We start from the raw sequence: 26,027 nt of genomic DNA on the forward strand, positions 1-26,027 counted from the left end.
TTAGTTTTAAAATTTTGGTGAACATTTGATTTTTCGGAAATTTTCCAAAGTAATGAAGAATACCTGTGGAATTTTATGCAAATTCTTCACGTTTACAGTAATGAATTTTTAATGTCTTCTACCTTTTATCTTGAAAACAAACGATAAAAACCTTATGAAGTCATACACAATGATAATAAATTGTCTGCTTTTAAGGGTTTATTCCACTGCATTTTAAATATAATTTTATTACATCTTTTAAAAAATCACACAGATTTAAAAAAATCGCGACATCATGCGGAGCGATATAACAACGGTAAAATGCAAAATAAAAATATTCGAAATTAATATTGGAACTAAACATTTTAAATTACAGTATAAAAAAATCAGAATAAAACCATTAAGTAAAAAATTGAAAACGGAAGTTATACAACTGGCAAAGATACATAGCCGTTTCAATATTAAAAGCAATAAACACTAATGAGCAATGAGTTTTGATATTGTGGAAATTTACTGACACTAGACCACGAAAATACTAAAAACTTGTTCCTAAATTATTTTCTTATCCAAACATAAACACGACACAACACAGCAGTATAAAAGTAGGTCAGTCACTCAGTTGTTTTATACCCCATCACCATGAAGTCTTTGTTACTGTTACCCGTTTTGTTCATTTTTAGTGAAAGTGTTAAACTTCGTAAGAACTTCAAGTGTTTTCTCTTTATGAAAATATTAAATTTGATCATTTATTTCAGCTTCAAATTTCATAAAATGTAACCGGAAAGATCCAGACTGGAAAAAATGTGTGTTTGAAGCTGCCGTTCACGCCACTCCACAATTTACTAGACCATTTAAAGAATTAAACATTCCAAGCATAGAACCCCTCCTGGTACCAGAAGTGACCATAAGTGCTGGGTCTAACGCTTTTCGGTTGACCCAAAATTACAAAAACTGCATGATTTATGGACTAACTAAAGTGGAGGCATCAGCTTTTGGGTAAGTAATTGTAGCCTTTCAGAATAGAAAAAAAACAAATCGTTTTCAGATTTGACTTTGATAAGAAAACTATACACCTTGAAGGAATCTTTCCTGAACTGCGATTAATCGGAACCTACACATTTGATGGTAAAATTCTTTTGTTGCCTGTCGTGGGTGAAGGACCTGGAGAAGTAACTTTCAGTGAGTCCCATATTAGAAGTTTAAATAATATTTAATTGATATTTTTAGAAAATGTGAAATCCAATATGACTCTATTCTATGAGGAATACAAGAAAAAAGAAAAAACTCACATTAAGGTGGTTTCCGCGACTCTGAAGTTGACTCCAAGTTTAATTCATTTTAAATATGAAAATCTCTTTAACGGGGATAAAAGACTGGGGGATAATATAAATCAGGTTATGAATGAGAATTGGGAGGCGCTGTATGAAGATATCGAGGAGAGCTTTAACCAAGTCGTAATAAAGATTTTTACGAGTTTAGTTAACAGTGTGTTTTCGAAGCTTTCAATAGAAGAAGCTTTCGATTAGTGATCTGTGAAATTTGTGTAACTAGGAAAAGAGACTTATTTTTGTTTAAAACAACGGTTAGAATGAAAATGAAGTCCATTTAGAATATGTTAGGTTAGTTTGTACGCTTATAAATAATTTAAAGCAAACTTGTACTTCCTGTTAGGAATTTAGATGGTATTTTTTAGTCATTTGTATAAATAGTAAATCTAGTCTCTCTATTTTAATAAATAAATATACATTTATTAATATGGTTTATTACATGTAACAACTGGCTCCTTTTTACTTCTTGACTTGAAGCTAATGAAGTTAAACTTCTAAAGAGTACTCATTTTGTTAAATTCTTAAAAATGAAAAAATGCAATGCAGAATTAGTGTAATTGAACAAACTTGCTTTCTAAAATTTATTAAGCCTATCCTACAACAGCAAAAAAAATTGTTTTGTGAAAATGGTTTATTCTGTTCTTTGCAATGCATTACAATGGGACTACGTAAACTGAGAGTGGGTGTATTCTCTCACCGCTTGTAAGCAAAAATATCTGGCCAAATACCCTGATTTACAAATTAGTAGTTATTAAAATGTTGCAAATTGAGATAATGGCAATTGTATCGCGTTTGGACGTGTTAAACTTTTGAAAATATCCTGATCTTTAATCCATGGAGCTGACATTTTTAAATTAATTATTTATTTAATAGATGTCTGCACGAAAACTTGCCGATGTATTTCATAATTATACATCATTTCATCTTAAATATCGGCTTCATTATCACAAAAAATGTTAATAATGCCAAATCCGTGTTCATCACGTCAACTCCATGGTGGCTTTTTTATGCGGTTAAACATTTTAAATTTTTTATATTGTAGTGACGGAATTTGAATTAAAATTTCGCGCTGAAAAAAATTTACATAGGCGCGAAATCACATTTGAATAATTTGAATTTGAGAAAAAAATGCAATAAAAAAAATCGTTAAAAATAGGCAACCATGTGCACGTTAGCGCTTTTGGGTAGTGTGTAGTTCTGCTTGAAATTTTAGTTAGAGGGTTGTTACAAGATGGCGGCTTGGTAGAGAGGTGAAAGCGTTATTGTTGGTTTGGTTCTGTGTGTGAAAGCATGGTCAAAAGACACGGTGAATTAGCTTAAGTTTAGTTGGTTTGGGTTGTTTTTCCCAACACGCGCAGCTAATTCTTGCTGCTTTCGAAGCGAAAAAATGTGAATTTTTAACCGACGCTAACACGTGTAGGTTTGATTCATTGTTTGTAATATCACAGTTCAGGTTAGGAGTTTAATCGTTCATTAGTTTTAACACAATTTAACAATCAGGAATTTGTTTAGATAAATACTTACTAGGAGCTTTCATGAAATTCACTCAGTCAGGATAACACCCTTTGTTTAACAAAGTTACGAATAACGTTTCTGGATGCTAATACTTAAGTGTTACATTATAACACTTCTTAATTCTTCACACAAGATTGCTCATAGTTCATCTACGACAGTTAAATTAACCTAACGTTGCCCCACTGTGGAAAAAGACCGTTGAAAAGTGCATCAAAATTCATAATATAATTCGTGGACTGACGGGGGAATTACAGATTTCTCTCCTTAGACAGTTATCATCGTTATCAACGTTGGATAATTACATCACCGAGACGCATTTTTCCTCGCAACGCAGGCCGCATTTTGTGTTTATTTATCATATGTTTTGTTTGGGATGAACAACACTTGGATCATGGCATAATGTAACATCATATAAATTCTTTGTTTGAATCATGTAAATTTGTTATCTTTACAATTTTCACCTCATAACAATATTTCTTTATCTCACAATTTTAACTTCAGTAATTTTCTTTGTTGTATAATTTAAATCGAACGTAAACTTTCATGCTATGCAGTTTCTAACCTCACGTAATATTTTATCTTCACAAGTTTATTTCACAGCAGATCTTTTGTTTTTATAAATCTTTGCTGGTTTTTTAGTAAATATTTTGTTGATGAATGTTTCCATCATACAAATTATCTGATATCCAATCTTAATCTCAAATAAGAATTATTTGTTGTTTAAAATTTCACATGATTGTATGGCGAATTTAAATGTTGCTTATTGCTCTTTTTGAAACTCTGACAACTTGTTCAGTTCAGAGTTATAAGAATTGAACATATAAATGGAATTGAGGTTAAATAAGACAGTAAGACTTGGCAGAAGCGGAGGACGCGGTTCCTAGTCGGGCTGGCGGGATTTGTCCCGCCATCTGCACAAAAGATGCAGGTTAGAATAGAATTCAGGGGCGGTCAAGATGAATTAAGACTGATAGCCGTGGTAAAAATACGGTATGATAAAATATTTCATTTTTATAATATGAAATGGATTTACTATACTGTCAATTCTAATTTAAAGTTTATTCATCAATCAAGCACAAAGGTAAGCGTAAGAAATTTGTTTACAAAAAGTATTTAAACTTGCCCAATTACTTTATTAAATAGAAAATGCCATCTACTTCTACAGCCACCTCAGCATCCAGTCAAGATGCCAAGAAATTGGTAGGAGTGTAAGGAAAACCCCTTCCCAGACAAGCCAGACAGATAGTTGCCAATGTACTACAATTCTATAAAAATGAGGCAAGTAATGGAATAACTATTCCTATCAAAAAAATATAAAACGAACTTCGTCGGCCACTGGAGTGTCTGAAAAGTTGTATCGAGTAATTTTAAAAGATATCCAAAAAATTGAAAAAACAGGAGAAATTGCATCATTTAACACTCCACCAAAAAAACGACTTGCGCTGTACAGTAACTCTGTGATTGAAGAAGCTTTCAGAGACATAGTGCATAATTTTTACATTATTGAGAAAAGAAGACTTTTTCTAAGAAGCATTATGGCAAAGATAAGAGAGAAATTATTTGGTAGGCACGAAAGCTAAATAAAAAAAAAAGATGAATTATATTGAGCTATAGCAATACACACATTATTAATATTATTATTGTTATTAGAAACGGCCGTTTTTCTGTAGCAGTTGCGGTAATTTTTCCTGCAATAAGTTATTATGTAATCTATAAAAATATAAGTGAAATGCTTTAGAAAAGCAGCAACAGACAACGGCAAATTTCGGAATTTGTAATTTTCAAGGAAAACGGCATAGAGGGTCGCAAGTTCCGCACATTCGACTGAGTCAGCTGCGGAGTTGAACTCGATCGAGAATTAGCCTTGTTTACCATTGAGAAGATGTTTAAAAAAAAACTAATCCACCGAATATATGAATATGTAATAACTAGGACCACTAAAAATATTCCTTAAATCGAAATTTTTTATGGTCTCGGTTATTTGGAGCATGCGACATTATTTGTTTGCGTAGAACTCACCAAAAGTATTGAAAGCTTCGTTACTTAAAGCTGCTTACCCGAAAAATGCGTAGAACTTGGCATGGGGAGCCAATAATAAAACTCAAATTTTATAGAAAACTCTCCCAATTTTTCGACAATAATTATGTTCCAGAGCTTTTTTTTAAACTAATTCTTCATCTAAACCTGTTTTTCTTGCTGAAAACTTACCGGTGCTACTGCTGACATTTTTTTAGCAATTAACTTGTTCCACAACTTTTTTTTTAAATTTTTAATTAAGTGTAAACATGTAGATTTCTATGGAAAAATTTTACCTTTTAACCAGAAAACCGATTGTTTTGAAATTTTGCATATACGTTTGTATGGTTATTTTGATCATGGTAAACCCTAATCCTAGTCCTCTATGTGTGGTTTCATTAAGTGTCCATATTTGAAATTATACGTATGCGGGTTATTATTACATACTTTAATTTAATTATTACATAATAATACATGGATTAAAATTTATTTATTATTCCCACTAGAAAGTAAATGACGTCATGGTAAAAATGTATTAACGGATCAATAAATGATTAGTGACTGAATAAAAAAATTTCAAAAGTCTAAGAATATGTCAAAATGAGCTTATACCAGCTTTGCAGAATTAAGTCTAGATGTTATGTAGACGCTATCGTTTAAAAAAGTTCAATGAACCATGACTCTAGAAGTGTTTTTTTAATAATTTTCTATGAATGTAAAATAGCAAGTTAACCTTGGCTGCAACATAAAAAATTTCCCAAACTGCCTTCTTATAAATAAATAAATGAATGCACCTTCAGTTGATTCCCTTCCTCACTACGATGCAGTTACTAATTTTATCTGTTTTGTTCATTTTCGGTGCAAGCATCAAACTTCGTAAGTTAGATTTTGTGTCCTAAAATTTTGATTTCTTCGCCTTTTTCAGCTCAAAATTTTCTAAAATGTAACCGAAGCGACCCAGACTGGAAAAAATGTGTGTTTGAAGCTGCAGTTCACGCCGCCCCACAGTTCACTAAACCGTTTCCTGAATTAAATGCTCCCAATATGGATCCTTATTTCATAATAGAACTGAGCATCAGTGCTGGATCTAAGACTATCCAGATGGACCAAAACTTCACAAATGTTAAGATCTACGGCTTGAGTAGAGTAGAAGTTATAGATTTCGCGTAAGTGCGATGCAATTTCTGGTAACGAAATTAAGCAACGAATTTTCAGGTTTGATTTTGGAGCGAAAACTATATACCTTGAAGGAATTTTTCCAGAAATAAAGATGACTGGAATGTATAAATTTAATGGTAAAGTTTTTCTTCTTCCAATTTATGGTGAAGGGCCTGGACAGGTAATATTCAGTAAGTAAATCATCACAAATGAAACATTTTCCTTCACTACTGGATTTAGGAAATCTAAAAGCTAATATGACTGCGCACTATGAGGAAAAGAAGAAAAACGGAAAAACGTATATTAAGGTGGTTTCCGCGCCACTGAAGATGATTCCAGGTTTGATTCAATTTCAGCACGACAACCTGTTCGACGGTGATAAAACTTTGGGTGATAATATAAATCAGGTTATGAATGACAACTGGCAAGCTGTATATAAAGATATTGAAGACGGTTACACCCAAGTCGTTCAGAAAATTACTGTTAACTTGTTTAATAATTTCTTTTCGAAACTCTCGTTAGAGGAAGCCTTTGATTAATCGTTTAATAGATTAGAATGTATGTAAGGGTTGACGTTGTATATGAACGCATGAAAATCGCACATATATAATTTCCCAAAATGATAAAAAACTGACTTATGTTTAGGATAATATGTTTGTATAACATTCCCTGTCCAAAGCAAAGTAATAGAAAATAAAAGCCTGGTGTTGGTGTTTATTCATAGTACTACACAAGTGTGTTCGTTTAATTTTTTTAGTTAAAGTACCGTACGCAACAAGTCATCAGTTCCTTACCAAATGTGTAGTTTTAAAAATGCGCATTTGTTTCAAGGGTCAACACCAACCTATAATACATGTTTAACATAAATCAGTCACTTCAAGTTAGTGTTGAGAGCACGTGCTGTGATGGTCAAAATTTCATTCCCTTGAGGGAAAATATTGTAATTTTTTAATGATTGTTTTTGATAAGTTTAATTTAAATTTTTATATTACGGTAATTGTATGAAAACCAATTAAAACTGTGTCTACTTAGTTCTAATAGAAAGTTATTTTCCGTTTTACACGAAATTGACCAGTTCCTTGTCTTTGCACCCTTGATGATAAAAGTGATTTATTTGCGTTTGGATTTTAATATTGAAGAAGATTTTAGCTTATTTTGTTGTTTTAATTGCTTATAAAACTACGACTTTTAACATTAATATGAACAATGAAACGCCTAATGATAACGTTGCATTGTTTCTGGAATCTCCTAAAAATTAGATAAGATATTCCTGAAAGAATAAATATTAATTTTTTTATCATTTAGCAGAAATATGTATATTAAAGAATTTCTAAAATATATATAATTATTTTATGGTTCCTGTAATTGTGACTGACGAATAAATACTTAGTAACATACGATAAAATCAAACTTACTTTTAAAACAACATTTCTATAGGGTGTTTAAACGATCATATGGTGAAAGACTGAATTATTGAAAAATTTCTAACGTAACCTGATAAAATAGTTCTAGGAAACTTTGTAAGTAAACAAAGGTAGAACGCTAAAAGAGAACTAACTTCTTATTTACTGAGTACAATGAAAACATGTGTTAAAATTAGGTTACGTTTAATTTAGTTTATGATGTCACGAAAGAGCAATCGTTTAAATAAAAATAAACTGCATTCGACGCCACGGTCCCCCCCAACGAGTGTAATTAGTGTAAGACCATTCAATTAGCGATTTTCTAATCTGAAATATTGTGAACTGGACATGACGGACAGACGGACAAACAGACGGAAACGGAAGATCTAATTCTTCGTACTCTAGGGGTCATGAAAGGTCGAGAAAACATAAAAGTAGAGAGTCAGCCGACGGACTCGTTACAATAGTTCGTTCGCTTACGCTCGGGAAGTAAAAAGAGGATTGTAATATTTTCTTTCAGGTTTAATAATTTCTTAGAGGTTGAATTTGAACATTTGGTCTCGAAGTGCGGTAAGCGTTTTCCGTCACCATCTTAATTTGATTTTGGTCGCATTCAATATGTGCATGTTGTGTTTATTTTGTACGTGCTTTGTATATGATATGGGGTCACCTTCGATCCACGACGATGAATTATTATTTAACAATATTCTTATGTTTTAAAATCCTTGATAAATTGTTGTGTAATTAAGTGTTTCAATTTTATTGACACACGGTTTCTGGTAAAAGCTGACAGTTTTATCTCATGCCGTTTCGCTTAATAGATTTTAAATCGTAAATTTCATAGCGAGACTCGCGTCCACCTGAAACGCAGTTTGGTAATGGCTGACTGCTTTGCGAAGACGAGGTAGAGCGTATAACATGCGGCAGTTTTTTTAAGCACATAGATGTGTCTTTATACTTGTCAACATAGTAAAATTGACCAAGTAAGTTTACCGAGCGACTTGCTACTTTTATATTTTTTCGACGTTTCATGACCCTGCCTCTCGTCTATCTGTCGTCTACGTGTCCAGAATGTTTTTACGTTGAATTTTCAAAAATAAACGTACATATATATGTTTTCACCTACTGTCACTATGTGCCGTAACTGTAATTTATACAGAAATCAATTTGACCTGTTCGACAGCAGGATCCGCCAAATTAAAAGTTTGCGTTTATAATATTGAATTAGATTTTCTCTCTTTATTTGTAATTCTTCCCCATTCTTATAAATGGTTTATCTGTTAGTATGGTGAATAATAACTATAATAACAATAAATTGCAAGGGATTGTGCAATTTGCACAAGTACGGACACTATAAGATATATTTAAACCGATTCTACGACAACTGGTCGCAAACAATTGATCGCGCGACAATTGATCGCAAGCAACTCGTCGCAGCACAATTGGTCGCACGCGACAATTGATCGCGGCGACAATTGATCGCAGCGACAATTGATTGCACGTAAATTGATCGCAGCGACAATAGATCGTACGTAAATTTATCGCAGCGTCAATTGATCGCAAGGTAAAATTCATCGGGAACTATTTTCTTTTATTAAAACTAAATATTTTGTATTCTGAATTTTAAGTTGCAATAAATTTAGCAACCAGGTAAGGTGTAAATATCGAATTAAAAACAATTTGAATATAGATAAGTGACGAAGTTTGTAGTTGCACTTTAAAAATTAAAAAATACGAGCGTAAACACCTTGTTACATAAGATTTTTTATTAATAAATTGTCATTTTGGTTATTTTTTTTTAAGAGATTGTTTCTATTTATCTCGTTTCTTATTTTACCTATTATATTATAGGAACTAGCTTCATTATAATAAGTACTCAACATAAAAACAAGTGTTTATTGTTCTTAACTAGATTACAGTTATTTAAAAAATCATATTTTTAACAACCTTTAAATTTTAACACATTTTGATACAGAATAAGCGAATATAAATTCCACTGGACGGATATATAATACTTATTTTAATACCTTGTAAATTGCAACGGATCTTTTACAGGGTTTGAGAAAGGTTTACGTGTATTGTAAATATGTATATATTGCAAAAGCTTTTGTTAGAGCGTCAAGAATAATTTTGTGTTACCGGGAAATCTAAGAAATGTAGGTACTTATGCAACTAAAAACTTATTTTTTAATTATTATTATGTGACTAGTATTGTACTGAAGAAAAATTCAGTTGTACCATATGTGGGTGTAAAAAATACATATACAGGGTTAGTCACGAGAAAATTATTTCTGAAAATTATTTTTACGCAACCCAAAATACGAATACCATGTACCACTTGATACTAACAGAATTTAAAATGAAATGCTTAATTCATGATTGCTTTGAGTTTGGCAATGTCATTTTGACAATTCTGGAAAAGGAGGTTACGCGAGTGTCCATGGTGGTACCGCAGCCAATTGGAGATCTCCGCTGGCGCCGCTAATAAGTTTGTCAGGGCTTGCTTCGAGTGCCTCTTGATCTTTTGCAACCGATTAATGACGAGAAAATTATTTCTAAAAATTCCTTTTACGCAGCAAATTTATTAAAAAATATAGGTATATATTTAATTTTTTAAACTAACAAACGTAATGAAAATAATACTTTTTCACTTAAAACTGTAACGAGAGTTTTTTCACGATTTATCTATAACTTTTTAATTTGACAGTTGTAATAATTTTAAAACCATTTTTTATTAAAGAAAAATGACGTCTAACACGTTTTGAAAGCTATTTTTTTCACTCGTTTAATTGACAAACTTTAAACTTGTGAGAAGAAAAGCTTGAATCACTTACTTGAGCGTCTAATCAATAAGACGAATAATCCAAATGAACATTACAGTAGCATACCGAGAGATGTGTCAGCATTAAAAAAAATATTTTACAATATTTTCACTTTTTTGCACTTTGGTTTAGTCGGAAATGAGCCTAATAGTTACCGTTTTTATGGAACTCGTATGTATTTATTTTGACACTTTTTTTAGAAATAATGAAATTTTTGAGAATATAGCACATTAATTTATTTTCCTCATTCTTAACAATTACTTATTTCTCTATAAACGCTATCATTTTTCGCCTGCGATCAATTGTCGCATGCGACCAGTTGTACTTGCGACGAATTGTGTTGCGATCAATTGTGACTGCGACCAGTTGTCGTTGCGACCAGTTGTCGCTGCGACCAATTGACGCTGCGATCAGTTGTTTGCGATCAATTGTCGCGCGACGAATTGTGCACGACGAATTGACGCGGTACCATTTAAACCAGCTAACCAACGGGAAAAATGGCCTCTCAGCAGTAATAACAAGCTCTAATTAGAAATGCTTATTTATACATTGGAAGAATGTCACGTAGAAATTTCTTTGATTTGAATTAGTTTGTCGCCTCAAAACAGGGGATTATTATTAAGTAAGCCGCAGTCGAACAATATGTTCTGAATATTATTATTATTATTATTATTATTATCATGAAATAAAGACGGGCGAATTGTCAGAGGGGTGACTCGTTCTTAATTTGATCAATAAAAAATTTGTTATGATCTCATAAACATTGATAAGACACAGCGAGAAAAAATGAAAGTTTCTATTTGGCAGCGAACGCGGGACCGCGGGACCACGTTTCGAGCTGCTACCCTATGAGCCACATGAATATATTATTGTATAACATTTAAATCATATAAACATAAAATTCTTTCAAATGGCGTCATCTAATTGTTAGTGGCAATGATTAGCCAAATTTTTGGCTATCGTTTAACCATCTAGAGGATATTTCTAATATACATATTTTATAGAGGCTACCACAAAACATATTCATAAACCACAAGTACAGGGGTATATTGCTGCACAAAATTTAAATAGCCTTTATTACGCGATATGTTGAGCAGACGTCATCAAATTATTTGTGGAAATGACCAGATAATTTATGGCTCGCGTTTTGGCATCTACATAATATTCCCAACATATATATAAAATTTGACAAAAATCAATCTGGTAGTTTCGGTCTAATTGAAATCGACACAGACGACAGACACCGACAGACAAACGACAGACAGACGGAAACGGGAGACTTATTTTTTTGCACAATAGTTCCATGTTTCAGTCGCCCGATGGACTCTGTTACAATATAGTAGAATTCTTTTAATTTTGGCAAAGTGTTGTAAAACGATATGTTTCTGTCTTCGTCCGACACACTATACTTGCGAAGGTATTTGTTTCCGCCCCTGCAATGCTAAGAAGTGCGGGCATTCTTTACCTACGAAAATATAGTGTGTTAGACTAAGAGAGAAACAGAAACCAACCAGATATCATAATTGGTACAGTTTTACAACACCTTGCCAAAATTATAAGAATTTTACTCTACTTCCTTAGAAGTTCAGGAAGTACAAAAAGAAGCATGATTTTAACATTTATACAGGGTGACTAAATTAACTAAATTTACAAACTGTTACTTGTTTTATATGTTTCAAAGAGCAACCCTGCATTTGTTACCATATTCTAGCTTGTTTTAGTTTTATATCATATCAATTGTATTGACATCTATTTTAATGGAGTTTTTGGAATTATTGTTAGAGTAAACTCCAATAAATCTAATATCAAAAGAAACCCTGCTTAGAGCCAAAATCGAAAATGTTATAAAATGACCTTTTTTAATCACTCTGTATAAACAAATTTAAACCTTGTTCAATTTTTACATACACCGTATGAAAGAGTAAGGTGTTTTTAAAATTTTGTGCCAAATTTCAGACATCGATTTTCAAAAATTGAAGTGTTAATTTTGAAATTGATGTAACCGCATTAACTGAACAAAACATTTGTATCGACATCGTTATTTTTTGCTTGTCACAAAGAATTTAAATCGTTAAAATTATATAGCTGCTCTATTAATAAAAATACTAATTTATGGTGTAAATTTTAACAAAAATATCATTCTAGTAAATTTAAAAATAATTTGAAATAAATAGTAGCTCTAAAAATGAATTCTACTCAACTGTGTGAAAACACAAAAAATCATATTGTGCTGCCCTTTTACAGTATTTTTGAATGACGTTATTCGGTAAAACGGGATATGATAGGAAAGAAACTTTTAAACAGGGGGTAACAAGGCGAAATTTATTTTTAGTACCAACGGCAATATGTAAACGAAAATAAATAACAAAACTACAAAAACGTCAAATTATAAAAAGTTGAAGGTAGTACCGAAGAAAAAATAACATTACTTTTTATAGTAAAACTCGCACAGAAATTTAGGAAGAACAACTCGGATTTTAACTACATTTATAAAATATTTTGAAAAAAATTTAAATAAGTATATTCAGATTTTTTTCATTTTATTTAATACAAAGCTTTCTGGAGACATTCGGTTTATTATAAATTTATTAATTAAGACGAGTAACGAGTAACAACTTTTTCCTCAAAATAAAATAATAACTGGAGACCTAGATTTACCTTCAAACACATAATTTGAATGTGTTGGTTCTAAATTCGTTTTAACATCATTTCACAGTTAACAAAACTTCAAACAGGATTTTATCCATTCCAAAAATCGTACATAAAAATGTAGACAGGAAGTCAAGGTAAAATATTTTTATATTTTACCTTAATTATGGGATAATCGAGTATTTGAATTTTGCATTTTATTTATTTGTTGAAAAAATTCTGTGAACTACAAAATTAAGCTTCCTGATCATAAGTCATGTTTAAAAATGTTTCAATAAATAGGGTATTCAAAATTGTACTTTTCTCTTTAATCTTAAAAGTATTCTTGGTCTTGATCCTCAAACATCTGCAGATCTCTGAAAACTGTTTGTACTCGTTCGATCAATTCATCTTTAAAATTCCACACTCTTGTATCTAAAACATTATTCACGGTCATGGAATTACAGTTACCAATTTCGGCCACACAGTCAGCTCGATAGTGTTGAAGTTGTGCCCACTCAGTATTAATTTCTGTCGAAGAACAGGCACCCAAACAAGCAAAAGGGTAGTGGTTATGCAGTGCTTTCACAATCCCCAAGTCGTGAAAACCTTTAACAAAGTACCCAGGTTTTGTATAATTCTGGGCCCTATACACATGCTGCAACATATGCATGTATCTAGGAATATCTTGAAAATATTTATGTCGATGCAAATGAGTATCCAAAAAGTAAACATTCCGAGCCACATAAGACGATTTTCTCGGTGTTTGTTCCTGCAGAGTTCGCATCAACTCAATCCATGTGTTTCGAACTGGAACAATCACTTCATCAATATCCAAGAGAACAGCAAATTTGAATTCTTCTATGTGCTTGTAGAGACAATCGTTGTAGGGAATAACCTCTTGTAGGCGCCTTTTTATCATTTTCTCGTGAAGGTACATACTTTGAAGAAATGGTGAATTAGAAACATCACCCACTAGAGTTAAAGGCGTAACTTCTATTCTTCCCAACCCTGAGTAATAATCCAGAATTTGTTTACTATTAGCGTCAACACTGAATTCATAAAACTGAATTTTTTCAGCCCCTGAAAAGAAACTTCAATCCTTAGTACCACTAGTACCTCCACACTCACCTAAAATGTTTAAAAGCTCGATCCACTCAGCTAACCGCGCACTCTTGTCTTCAAACGGAAAAGACAACCCTTTAACACAAACAACAAAGTTCTTCTTTGTGCTCACTCTGGTTGAAAAAATCTTCACGTTGTTGGTCGCGTTGTCGCACGGATCTCCAACCAGAGACACCGACGTGGGTACTCTTGTATCGGTGAGAGCACACGTGATGAGGTACGGATGGTCGAAATTGTTCGTGTCAGCGCCCCAGTGGGCTAGAAACATCCACAGTAGTGGTTCCGTTGGTACTATTACAGGGGCCTGTTGATTGTCGTACCACAATTGGCAAAAAAATTCGTCTTGAGGGTGCAGCTGGCTGTAAGTACCTATAATTCTAATGACCGAACCCTCGCGGCGGTCTAAATATGCGTTGAACAGGTTAAAGTTACCATTGTCAGTTTTTTGGGTTTGCCAGTAGTTGTTTTTGATTCTGATGTCAAAGAGTTGAGGGAAATAAGCGCACGTTTCGTTGAGTTTTGTGGGTTTTTTTGAGGCGGTGAAGTAGATGTCTGGGATGTTTCCGGTGGTGTTTGTTGGTGAGAAGGCGTAATGGGTTTTCCATGTCCAGGGAGAGATATGTTTGAGTGATGATTCGGAATTGAGGAAGAGTTGGTAACTTATAACCATAATTACTACAACTGAGAGTAAAAAAATGAAATGAAGTTTCCGTGCCATGACCAGGTTAAAAAATCTAAGACAAACTAAAAAAGGAAAAAAAAATATGAATAATCAATAAACTTTGTATACTTACTACAACCTTTAATGAGTCAACGTTGCATTCATTTTGTTTCACATGTTAAAAAATAGTGTGTGTTAGTCTACTATTGCGGTCGGTATGATACATCTTCGTCCTTTAACTTTGTTATCTAAATCCTCTTATCAGATGATGCTTCTAAAGCTTTTAATGAGTGGATAAACTAATCGAGGAGACTGTAATAACCAAGCAGTCATCATTTGATCCCACATATTCGGGTTCGTTCCATAATGTTTACTGAGTAGATCGAGTAGATAACAATTATTAGAATGGTGACATCTAATTTTAATTAATCGTTATCACTTCTATGACACTAGTTCGAATTATAAGAATTTTATAGTTTTTCAGATGTTGCATAATTTGTGGATGTAAGAACACGGTATGTATTATTTTGCCAAAAGAACAAAAAAGACTGGATTTTGTAGTCTTTGTTAAAACTGTCACTTAAATGCACGAGATTCCTGAAGAAAAGCGTGAATTACAAAAAGAGGACTTTAAAGGTTATCTCAAAAATGAAAAGTAGGTTCTGTTGCATTGAGCTAAGATCACAGGCAGTCTACAAACAATTGGATGAAAAGACAATTTGCAAATCGGTTTTCAGCCACTACCGAGTATACGTCGTAGTATATTACCACAAATTATGTACTAATAATAATAATAACACAGATCACCTCATCCTAATTTATTTAATTAAAACCTAACTGATTTTATTTTAAAATTTTGTTATAGATAACAGAATAAAAAATGACAGTACCACATAATTTAACAGTCTAAAAAATATTTCTCAGTACCAATCGCCATTACATCATTCACATCTACTGCATTTCTCTGTAATATTTCATTTCGAACTAATCCAAACCCACTTCGCCTAAAGTTCTTTGAACATTCATTATCAATTTGTTCTTAAATTGCCAGACTCTGTTATCCAACACACTGTCTGCTTTCATTGTGTCACAGTCACCTACACCAAAAGTACAATTCACATGATAGTGCTGAAGCTGGGTCAAAGTAGAGTTCATCGTTTTTGTGACACAATTTTGAAAACAATTAATCGGCAAATGATTATGCAAAGTTATCACTTTTTCAGTACGGTGAAACCCCTTTGCATGGGAAACCGACTTGCTGTCAGTTCTTGCCCTATAGACATCTTGGAGCATGTACTTGTGTTTAGGAATATCACTAAACCAATCGTGTTCGTGTAAGTAAGAATCGAAGAAGTAGACGTTGCGTGCCATGAAAGAAGTAGTACTAGGGTACCGTTTTTGTAAACTTCTTATGAGTTCCATCCATGTGGCTTGTAGTGGTACTATCATTTCATCAACATCAAGAAGGACGACGTACTCAAATTGGTGTAAGTGTTTATAGAGACAATCGTTATAAGAAACGACTTCTTGGAGACGTCTGTGCGAAACCATGTATTCAAGAAAATGTCCTTGCAGGAAAGGCTGGTTGGAGAAATCTCCAACTAGAGAGAAAGGGGTTACCTCCGTCAAACCCTTCTTGACGTAATAGTCAAGAATTTTTTTAATATTCGGGTGGACACTGTACTTATAAAAATGAATCTTTTCGGCACCTGAAAACAATTATTCTATGTCAGAAATACATACTCTACGTGAAGACACATACCTAAAAGACTAATCAGTTCAATCCATTCCACCAAGCGAGTACTTTTATCTACAAACGGAAAAAATAAACCCTTCACACAAACAACACATGTCTTCTTTTTTTCAACGTTTTTGTGGAAAATCTTCAAATTGTTAGAAGCGTTACCACATGGTTGCTCTACTAAAGATACAGAAACCGGGTAGTGATAGTTATCAAGAACTACAGAACAGGTTATCAAGTACGGGTGCTTGAAATAACCGTTATCAACACCCCACTTTGAACGAAACATCAAAGAAGGTACTTCACTTGATACTACTGTGGGTCCACTGTTATTGTTGTACCAGAACTGGCAGTAAAAGGTTTCTTGAGTTTTGGATACGTCATACGTGGCTACTATTCGTATTAAACTACCTTTCCTCAGGTCTAAGTACGCGTTTAATAAATGGAAAATACCATTAGTGGTCTTCTGCAGCTGCCAGGTGTTGTTTCTAAATTGCAAATCAAATAAATCTGGGAATCTGGCACAAGTTTGATTAAAACCCCAAGGTACTTTTAATTTCTCGTTCAAGTAAATGTCTGCTAGATTTCCCGTGTTGTTAATACTATGGTATTCTTGATATTCCGGCTCAGAGTTCCAAGAGGTTACAACAATTTTTTGTGGGTTCTGAACAAAATCTTGAAGTATGTCCTGTTTTACCTTCTCTGAATGCTTTAGAAGCAACTTAGTGTATATCAACAGATATATCAGTATTAATAGTGCCAGTAGCGACAAACACAATTTTTTTATCTTCAGTTTCTTCAAAACAAAACCAGCGATGTGGTAGATGCTGAATAGCAGAATTCGTTTTATTGGTGAGTAGGTGTACAGGTTATCCATTTATACAACACCAAGTGTAGCCAGCCACAAAGGAAAAAACGAAGCAAGCAGTTGGATATCAAGAACGTAAACGAGTGACTCGGGCCATGCTATACCCACAAACTCTCGATACATACGTGTATAATTTTAACATTCCACCAAAAAATTTAAAGTTGTCACAGTTGTCAGACTGACAATACGAATAAATTGCAAGTTCGATCCCAGATACCATGTCTGTTTCAAGGTAATTAGTTTGTTTTACTCGTATATCACTTTTGATAAGGTAGGTTAAGATCTCAAGAACCATAGGTGTCCCACTATTAGATAGACAATGAGTTCCTAGAAGGGATTACATATTTTTGTCTTCAGGATCTTTAGGAGTTTCGTCAAACTTGAGAATGTAAGTGGTATAGTGAGTGACTAGTAACTTACTGATATTGATATGTCTTCATCCGGTTGCAGAAAGACGTCATTTGAATCGCTAGCAGAAACCCACTTGGGGCTGTGCTACCTTTAGAGGTCAAAGAATTTCTAACTATTCAACTTCAGGTAAGCAAGGAAGTACACAACAACAAGGGGACTTTAGTATTCAACCCACGTGACTACGTGTGATAGTCACGGAACACGGTTTCCAATCTCGGGAAATCGTTTATTGCTAATACCTTATCAGTGGATGGGCGGATTCCATCAGACGCTTTGGTATATAGTTTACTTCAGCTTGTCCGAGAAGTACTTCGCGGAGTTCAGTTCTTTTTAGTTTTTTCAAATAAAACTTTTAGGTGACAAAGGTTCATCTGGGGTTGAAAAAAGACACACCAAGATATCGTCTACGTAAACGAAACTGAAGTTGAGATCTCCAAACACGGTAGTTAAGTGTCCCTAAAAGGTATGAGGTATATAACTCAAATGGTGTTTCGTTGTCTTTGATATGTCCTTGTCGGTTACGAGAATTTGGTGGTATGCGTGCATTAGGTCAGTGGTGGAGAAAAAGATCTTCTCTTCTAGTCTATTTGCGAAGTCTAGAATGTGCCGATTTGGTATTAATCCGGGGTTGTCACTCGGTAGTTTTTGCAGGTACAGCATTCTCCAGGAGCTTTTTTGGGGACCAGATGCAGTAAACTAGCCCAAGGGCTGCTGGAGGCTCAGGTGAGGTCAACGCAGGTCAGGTCAGATCAGCGCAAACCCCTGAAGAAATAAGGGAGATAATCCAAAAATAATGACCTGAAAAAGCATATGTAAGAAAGATCGATAAGACTGAAAAGTGGAGGTAGACGAAGAAAACTTTAGCGACCACAACAGTATCGTGTTTGAACTTATACTCCGACAAAAAAAAAGCAAAACTTACTGAAAACGGTAGAACGAATATCGGAAAATTAACTAACAGGGTAGGGGAAATAGAAAAAACGAATACCTTTACATAGAATTTTAGGAAAGAATTAGAAAAAAACTAAATATGTAAGTATGTACACCAACATGGATTCCGGAAAAAGAGATCGACGGTAGATGGGATACGAACGGTGAAGGAGATAGTGTGTAGAAAAAATAAACCTCCCAGAGACAGAAAGGTGGTGGTAATAGTAGCGCTAGATATCATTAATACGACCGATTGGCGCATAACCCTAGAAGAACTGGAAAAGAAAAAAGTGCAACTACACCCATTCGAATAATACAAAGATACCTAGAAGACAGGTGGATAGAAACAGAGTACCGTATGTTCCAAATGTCATGTGGCGTACTGCACGGTTCCGTTATGAGGCCGTAAGACAAAGACCATGATGCTAAACTTGGAGGAGGGTGGACCTCCTGTGAAGACCGGCGAAGAGATCCGCTATCTAGGCGTCACAATCGATAAGGACATGAAAAGAAGCCACTAAAAGAACTGACAAGATGGTCAATGTTCTAAAAAGAGTAATGTCAAACATAGGAGGGCCGAAGTCGTCGGTCAGAAAATTTACGACGGCACTCTCTATTGCTGTATGGATGCAAGAGATGGCAGGAAACACTTAGATGGGGTTGCTACAGAAATCTCCTGGACAAGATAAACCGAAAGATACTCATTACTCATTATGATAACCAGTGATTATCGTACAATCTCTACGAGCGTTCTACTTGTGATAGCCATGTCAATAGACTTGAAAGTGCAGAAAAGATGTCAAACGTATGGGATAAAGCGGATGGTAAAACAAAGGCATCGAGCAAAACACTAATTCCAGATCTTCAGAAATGGATAAACAGGAACACGGCGAGACAAACTAATACGTGGCGCAGATGTTTTGCGAAACAGAGACAGCGTCTCGGCAAGAGTGAAACAAGCGAATTCTGGTAAGTGTATGGGAAAGACGATACAGCAGAGCACACATTCTTTGCTTCTGCAAGAACCTCGTCGGAATAATGCTGGAAAGCAAGGAAAAATGAACTGAAATAGAAAACTTTATACGAAAGATAATTGATGCCATGACTAAATACGAGAAAGAGGTCCCAGATAACTAAAAAAAGGAGAAATTGGCGACCAGCAACCCCCCTGAAGTAACAGGTCAGGTCAGGTAAGGTTAGGTTACCAGTCGCTTGCAGTTTTTCTGGTCTAATCAATCTTCTAGGTTTCCGCGATTGGTGGACCAGTTCTAAAAATGTGATGTATAACCGGGTTAGATGTGTTACCACCTGAAGCCAGTGTTCTTGTTAAGCGCAAGGCTGTTGACACTTTCGTGCACCCTCTATCTAAATGTGTCTTGACAATAATAATATGAAGTTATTCTATCGCCGGAACGTCTTCTTTCCCACAATGTGGATTTTCTTAGTTTTGGCCATATTGTGGTTAACCAATCGCCAACTTAATATGCCTCCGCGGTCTTGGTACGGCCGTCACAATATGGGTCGTAAATTGATTCGGCTAACCTGAAAAATTCAGGGCTTAACTAACATCATCTACCATCGGATTTTGAAACTAAATATTTTTATATTAATTGGAAACGGACCAAGACTTTTATTTTAAGTTTTCTGAAAAAAAATCTTGCTGAAATTTTATTCACACTGTCCATTAGTATGAATACTTTAAATCCAATGCAGAATATTTTATAAAGTGATGCTAGGCATATTACCAAAATGTGTCTTCAAAATAAAAAGGTACCTTCGACTAATACCCACTCTGTGACTCCCGATTAATATTAAATAACTCTGGGAGCAGTACATTTTAAATTTGTAAGTACAATATTAATTAAATCATAGAATTCTTTTGACTGTAAAATACTGGTGAAGAGCTTCATATTCCTGACACTGACTCTATTTTTCAAGACAAAAATAACTCAAAATTTATTCAAGTTGATTTAATTAACCAAAGAGAAGTAGATGATCTAAGATATTATTATAAAGTTCTAAATTTAAATAATTTCGGAGCCTTCCAAGGTCGGAGTCAATATATGATCGCTTTCCAGGTTGGGAGCGTGTTAATGCAGTTTTTGGGCTCAACGTTTCGCACACTTTCGTAAGTGGTTATTATCTATCAAATATTTGGAAACCCACACAGATGCAATTGTTCGTTTATCTCCCCCCACTCCGCCTGGAGCCGGCCAATTAGCTTCAACCACGACGGTTTCCCCCACCACGTCTCTATAAAAGGGTCACAATCACATTCTTCCCATCAGAAGAGTTTCGCCTCTGGTGTGGTTGACATACGATATTTATAAAACACAAATTATCATCTAAAGAAAAAAAATATGTAACGGCAACTTTAAATCTTACAATTTTCGACATGCAGACTTTGCCCTCTTATATGACATGTTACTAAACGTTGATTGGTCGTTTCTAAAAGACATTACGGACCCTAATAAGGCAACATTGCAGTTATATTCCCGACTAGATAAAATCTTTGAAGTTTGTGTTCCTATGACAAAGCGTTTCAATAAAAGACAATATCCGCCCTGGTTCACTGTAAATATAAAACAAATGCTAAAGCTAAAATGGAAATTTTGGTTGAAATATAAACGGTTTAGGGATCCTGCGGTATACTCCAAATTCAAGATTTTAAGATCACAAATCAAAATTGAAATAAAAAATGCATATAATGTATATTTAGAAAAAACTGAAAGTAATATACAGTCAGATCCTACACAATTCTGGTCCTTTGTTCACAGGTTGAGATCTCAAAATGTTATACCAGGAGTGATGACTTATGATTCAAAAGAGTTAAATGATCCGTTATCAATTGTCAACTCTTTCGCAAAGTTTTTTCAACAGCAATATATTCAGTCTCAAGCTTCTGCTGTACATACCATACCGTCGCTTCCTAATTTAAACATTTACCATTATAGTGAAGAGGAGGTGTATCAAGCACTGTTAAAACTAAAAAATAAAATGACATCTGGGCCAGACTGTATTCCAGCTTTTATTCTGAGAGACTGTGCTAATATTTTCAAATCTCCGCTTATGCTTATTTTTAACATGTGCCTCAACTCTGGTGTGTACCCCTCACTATGGAAACAGTCCTCTATTTGTCCAATATATAAAAAAGGGGATAAAAAACAAATTGAAAATTATCGTCCCATCGCTCTTTTGTGCAATTTTTCCAAGGTGTTCGAGATCTTGCTACACAAGAGTATTATGCGTCATGTTCAGTCCTACATCTCACCACTGCAACATGGTTTTGTTAAGGGTCGTTCCACTGAGACCAACTTATGTTTGTTTACACAATTTTTATCAGACACAATCGACACCGGCCACCAGGTGGATACGGTGTACACCGATTTTTCGAGAGCATTCGATAGGATTGATCATTTTAAGTTAATTAACAAATTAAATTCTTTTGGTTTATGTGATCGTCTATTAGACTTGATGAAGTCGTATCTTTTTGGTAGAACACAGTTTGTGATCTGTAAAGGATTTAAATCGGTAGAAATAAATACAACATCAGGCGTTCCTCAAGGATCAGTTCTTGGGCCTCTTTTGTTTATCCTTTTTATTAATGACATAACATCTTCATTAGAAAGTCGTTGTTTACTATATGCGGACGACTTAAAAATATTTCGAGTAATAAGATGCATAGACGACTGTCTCACATTGCAAAATGACCTACACAGGTTATTAGTTTGGTGTTTGGAAAACGGTCTTTTATTGAATATCGGTAAGTGTGGCGTGATGACATTTTCTTTGAAACATATACTCCTCTTGTTTGATTACATGATTGACGATGTAGTATTACAACGATTTGACGTTGTCAAGGATTTAGGAGTGATATTTGACAAGAAATTGTCATTCAACAATCATGTAGAAACAATGATCATGTCAGCGTCGAAATCTCTCGGCTTTGTCTTACGCAATGGTCGTAATTTTCGCAACAGTGAAACATTATCAACATTGTATTTCGCGTTTGTGAGAACTAAATTAGAGTATGCGTGTAATATATGGGCCCCAGGATATATGATATATGTTAACATGATCGAAAAAGTTCAGAGAAAATTTTTAAAATTTTTACATTATAAGAAATTTGGTTTCTACCCTCCAAGAGGTTTTCCTGAAGAAGAACTCTTACAAACCTTTTCCATCAATAGTTTACTGAAAAGACGTTTATATTTTTCGTTCATATTCTTATACAAAATTGTCTCTGGAAATATCGACTGCCAAGATTTATTGAAATGTATAAATTTGTTAGTTCCAAGGGTAAATGCGCGTAGATATGACACATTTTACATTTTTACAGCTCGCACTAATGTGCGCAAATTTTCTACAATTTATACCATCTGCGAAAATTACAACAGAAACCAGGATATGTTCGACATCTTTAACACCACTTCAAGAAAAATTAAAAATATATGCTTGTTACAGGCTGAATGATGGTGTTAAATTTAAGTTAGTTTTAATGTTAAATACATTCATCTTACCCCAATAAATGGTTGTACTGTGGGGGTGAATATTAATAATAATAATAATAATAATAATAATAATACGAGTTACCGTGCTCTTTTGCCTTATCCCGAATTGTCCAACCCTGCTCCTGAAGATGCCACTTACGAAAGTGTGCGAAACTTTGAGCCCAAAAACTCAATTAACACGGTCCCAACTCGGAAAACGATCATATATTTTAAATTTAAAGTTAAAAAGGATGACACAAAAACTGTTTGGGAAAATTAAAAGACCTTGAAGTAGAAAACAAGAAAAACTCTGAATTTTTAAAATTGTTACATAGACTTCATGACGATGCAGAAAAAAACGAAGATAGGCGATATTTCTTTTGGATGTTCTTAAAAATTATAGTCGAAAGGTTCCTCGACGTTCAGAACTGTCTGTGCGATTATGTACCGTCTAGAGATGTAGTTCTCCAAAAAGATATGGATTTGGGAGAAACATTTACCAAAATTACAATTTCGCGATACTTGGGACCCTTTAATGGAACATCGGAGTTGATAAAAGAAAGGTTACAAGCTGAAATTGCCAATTTAAAAAATCCAACAGAACGAGTCTGCTCCTTAGTAACAGATGTCCATACGAGAAAAATTGTTTTGTAGTCGATTGGAGGATTGTATATATGGCTTGAGCAGCTGTAGTGCGCCAAATGTAGACCAAAAACCAGACATAGCAAACATTCCAGTTGGGCACTTTTTTATAGTTACTTAACATCAGAGACTTATCATGAATTAACTCAAAAAGTTTTAAAACTTCTTACTTCTTGTGGATCTATTGTGTTGTGAATTATTGTAGCAAACCACTTTTCTGTAAATGTTAATGTCAAAATCAGTTATTTTAGCATTCGAACTGACGTAAAACAAATTTATGGATGACTAAAGAAACACAATTTGTTGATGGTAGATCCAAGAAGCATGAACAGAAACCCAAGATTATCTCAGGTCATTCTGAACTATCGTCCAATGCCCAAAAAACACATAATAAAAGTTCAAAGAGACGTTAAACACCGAGTACCATCTCATGTCAAAATGCTACTGCACATCTGTTTAACTCACAGAAACCAGAGAAATTCGTGAATTATTCTTAAAGAGATATTACTTAGCATTGGAGAATTTTATATGTCCAAAATTCGCGTAAACCATAGAATAGAAGCCCATGGAAGATGTAGGGAGAGCTCAATCCTGTCAAAGCGACTGTCTTATGTCCAAGAACTCGCAGATGTTCAACCATGTAAATCAAGAAACGAAGTCTAAGAAGACATCAGTCTTACCTAAAGGAGTGTTTTACTTTTAAGAATTAACAGATGCTCAGTTCATATGGAACATAAAAGCACTAAATGTTCAAGGATGTCAGTCTAATCTGAACGACTGCTCCATGTGTAAAGATCTCGGTGTTCGGTGTATTTAACTTCCGTCGAATGCCTCCTGAATTTCCAGATGCATCTCTGTTAAAACAGACAAGTACTTAGATGAAACGACAGTCAGGAAAAGCACAAATACTTTGCTGATTTAGGGAAACTTTAAAAACATAAAATAATGGAGTAAGAAAGTGAATAATTAACCTGACAATTATGTTCAGAACGCGGTGTATTACTGGTGGCCTATATCGCGTGTCAATGGTAACTTGGTACATAAATATGTGTATAGAGACTGGTCCACGAGTAATAAAGAGCCTGAATAATTTTGAAACAACACGTTTTATTTTTTAGTATTGAAATAAATGTTCGAAGTGTTGACCGACGTTTATCTCACATGCGTCAATCCTATTCCAGAAGGATATCTCAACACGTATTAATATCTCCGAAGTAATGATATTTCGTATTGCTTCTGTAATTTTTTCTTCTACATGGTCGACACTATTTATCGGAGTTTTGTAGACCTTTCCCTGTGCATCACAAAAAATTCAGGGGTGTCATATCACAGCTTCGGGGGGGCAAGGATTAATCGAACCTCTCCCAACCCATTTATTAAGAAAAATTTCGTCCAGGTAATTTTGCACGCTTTTGTGAAAATGGGGAGGGGTGCCGTCCTGGTGGAACTATAAATTTTGGCGGATTTCGAAATTAATGTTTTCGAGGAGTATCGGTAACGCATAAGGTAGAAAATTTAGACATATAAATTTCCATTTAAATTTTCCCGAAAAAAGTAAGGACCAATAATGCTGTTTGCGAGTATCCCACACCAAACATTTCTAGGATAAATTGTCCGAAAGTGACTCTAATCCAGTGAGGATTGTTTTGGGCGTAATAGTGGCAGTTATGTTTATTAACTCCACCATTGTTCGAAAATTTTGCGTCATCAATAAAAAGAACGAAATCATAAAAACGAGGATCTAAATTGTGTTTTTCTCTAAACTAAATTACACAGTGCTAATCTTTTTTGGTAGTCAGTGGTTTTAGTTCTTAAACCAAAGTCAGGTGATAGCGATGAAATTTATTTGCACAAGTATTCGTTGCACCGACGTTTTACTAACGCAAACAAGTTGCTGCAATTGTTCTTTGACTGCAATGGGGATTTTCATTAACCATTTCTAGAACTGCCACTTCATTTTCAACACTGGGAGCTGTTCGTCTTCAGGGTTTTTTTCGAAGTTGGCCAGTTCTCCCTCAAGAAACTTCCTAGTCTTTTAAATATGGTATCTGTAGGGGCTCTTCTTTCAGGAAAACGTTGTAAATAAACACGGGCTTCCAAAGACGCGTTCTTTTGGCATTCACCGTAAATTAACACTCTATATCTACCTTTTCGTCATTCGAATACGTTTCGTCGTTTATTGCGTTAGTAAAAAATAAGTGGTGAAAATGTGTTTTGGGTTGCGTTTCAAATTTATTCAGGTTTTTCATTACTCGTGGACCACCTGTATACCTATATGAAATATAGTCAGTTAACTATGTTGTAACACAA

The 26,027-nt window shown here is 34.3% G+C and overlaps 4 protein-coding genes and 1 long non-coding RNA gene across 6 annotated transcripts; 3 read left to right on the top strand and 2 right to left on the bottom strand.

Moving 5' to 3' along the window:
* The first annotated feature begins 597 nt into the window (after positions 1-597).
* LOC135142380 (protein takeout-like) lies at positions 598-1,603 on the top strand. The gene is made up of 4 exons (XM_064074077.1): positions 598-676; positions 735-975; positions 1,025-1,158; positions 1,207-1,603. Exons 1-4 carry the CDS (start codon positions 619-621, stop codon positions 1,503-1,505), a joined length of 732 nt encoding a protein of 243 aa, XP_063930147.1. The 5' UTR covers positions 598-618; the 3' UTR covers positions 1,506-1,603.
* A 4,028-nt stretch (positions 1,604-5,631) lies between these two features.
* On the top strand, positions 5,632-7,027 carry LOC135142298 (protein takeout-like). Its single transcript, XM_064073983.1, has 4 exons — positions 5,632-5,714; positions 5,764-6,004; positions 6,054-6,187; positions 6,237-7,027. Exons 1-4 carry the CDS (start codon positions 5,660-5,662, stop codon positions 6,533-6,535), a joined length of 729 nt encoding a protein of 242 aa, XP_063930053.1. The 5' UTR covers positions 5,632-5,659; the 3' UTR covers positions 6,536-7,027.
* A 6,025-nt stretch (positions 7,028-13,052) lies between these two features.
* On the bottom strand, positions 13,053-14,881 carry LOC135142105 (uncharacterized). Of its 2 annotated transcripts, none has more exons than XM_064073773.1 (3): positions 14,775-14,881; positions 13,981-14,718; positions 13,053-13,932 (listed from the first exon to the last, which is right to left on the bottom strand). In XM_064073773.1, exons 2-3 carry the CDS (start codon positions 14,690-14,692, stop codon positions 13,184-13,186), a joined length of 1,461 nt encoding a protein of 486 aa, XP_063929843.1. In that variant the 5' UTR covers positions 14,693-14,718; positions 14,775-14,881; the 3' UTR covers positions 13,053-13,183. The 2 variants fall into 2 exon arrangements, with proteins under 2 accessions (XP_063929843.1, XP_063929842.1); XM_064073772.1 differs by having other exon boundaries at positions 14,769-14,864.
* A 577-nt stretch (positions 14,882-15,458) lies between these two features.
* LOC135142104 (uncharacterized) lies at positions 15,459-17,336 on the bottom strand. Its single transcript, XM_064073771.1, has 2 exons — positions 16,398-17,336; positions 15,459-16,344 (listed from the first exon to the last, which is right to left on the bottom strand). Exons 1-2 carry the CDS (start codon positions 17,251-17,253, stop codon positions 15,620-15,622), a joined length of 1,581 nt encoding a protein of 526 aa, XP_063929841.1. The 5' UTR covers positions 17,254-17,336; the 3' UTR covers positions 15,459-15,619.
* A 220-nt stretch (positions 17,337-17,556) lies between these two features.
* On the top strand, positions 17,557-20,063 carry LOC135142106 (uncharacterized). Its single transcript, XR_010282462.1, has 4 exons — positions 17,557-17,632; positions 17,695-17,961; positions 18,012-19,775; positions 19,830-20,063. It is a non-coding gene; the product is annotated as an uncharacterized LOC135142106 (long non-coding RNA).
* Positions 20,064-26,027: the final 5,964 nt, after the last annotated feature.

The sequence above is a fragment of the Zophobas morio genome, unplaced genomic scaffold, assembly GCF_036711695.1.
Source record: "Zophobas morio isolate AGI-343-1 ecotype UQ-CSIRO unplaced genomic scaffold, CSIRO_AGI_Zmor_V1 ptg000046l, whole genome shotgun sequence".
Taxonomy (NCBI): domain Eukaryota; kingdom Metazoa; phylum Arthropoda; class Insecta; order Coleoptera; family Tenebrionidae; genus Zophobas; species Zophobas morio.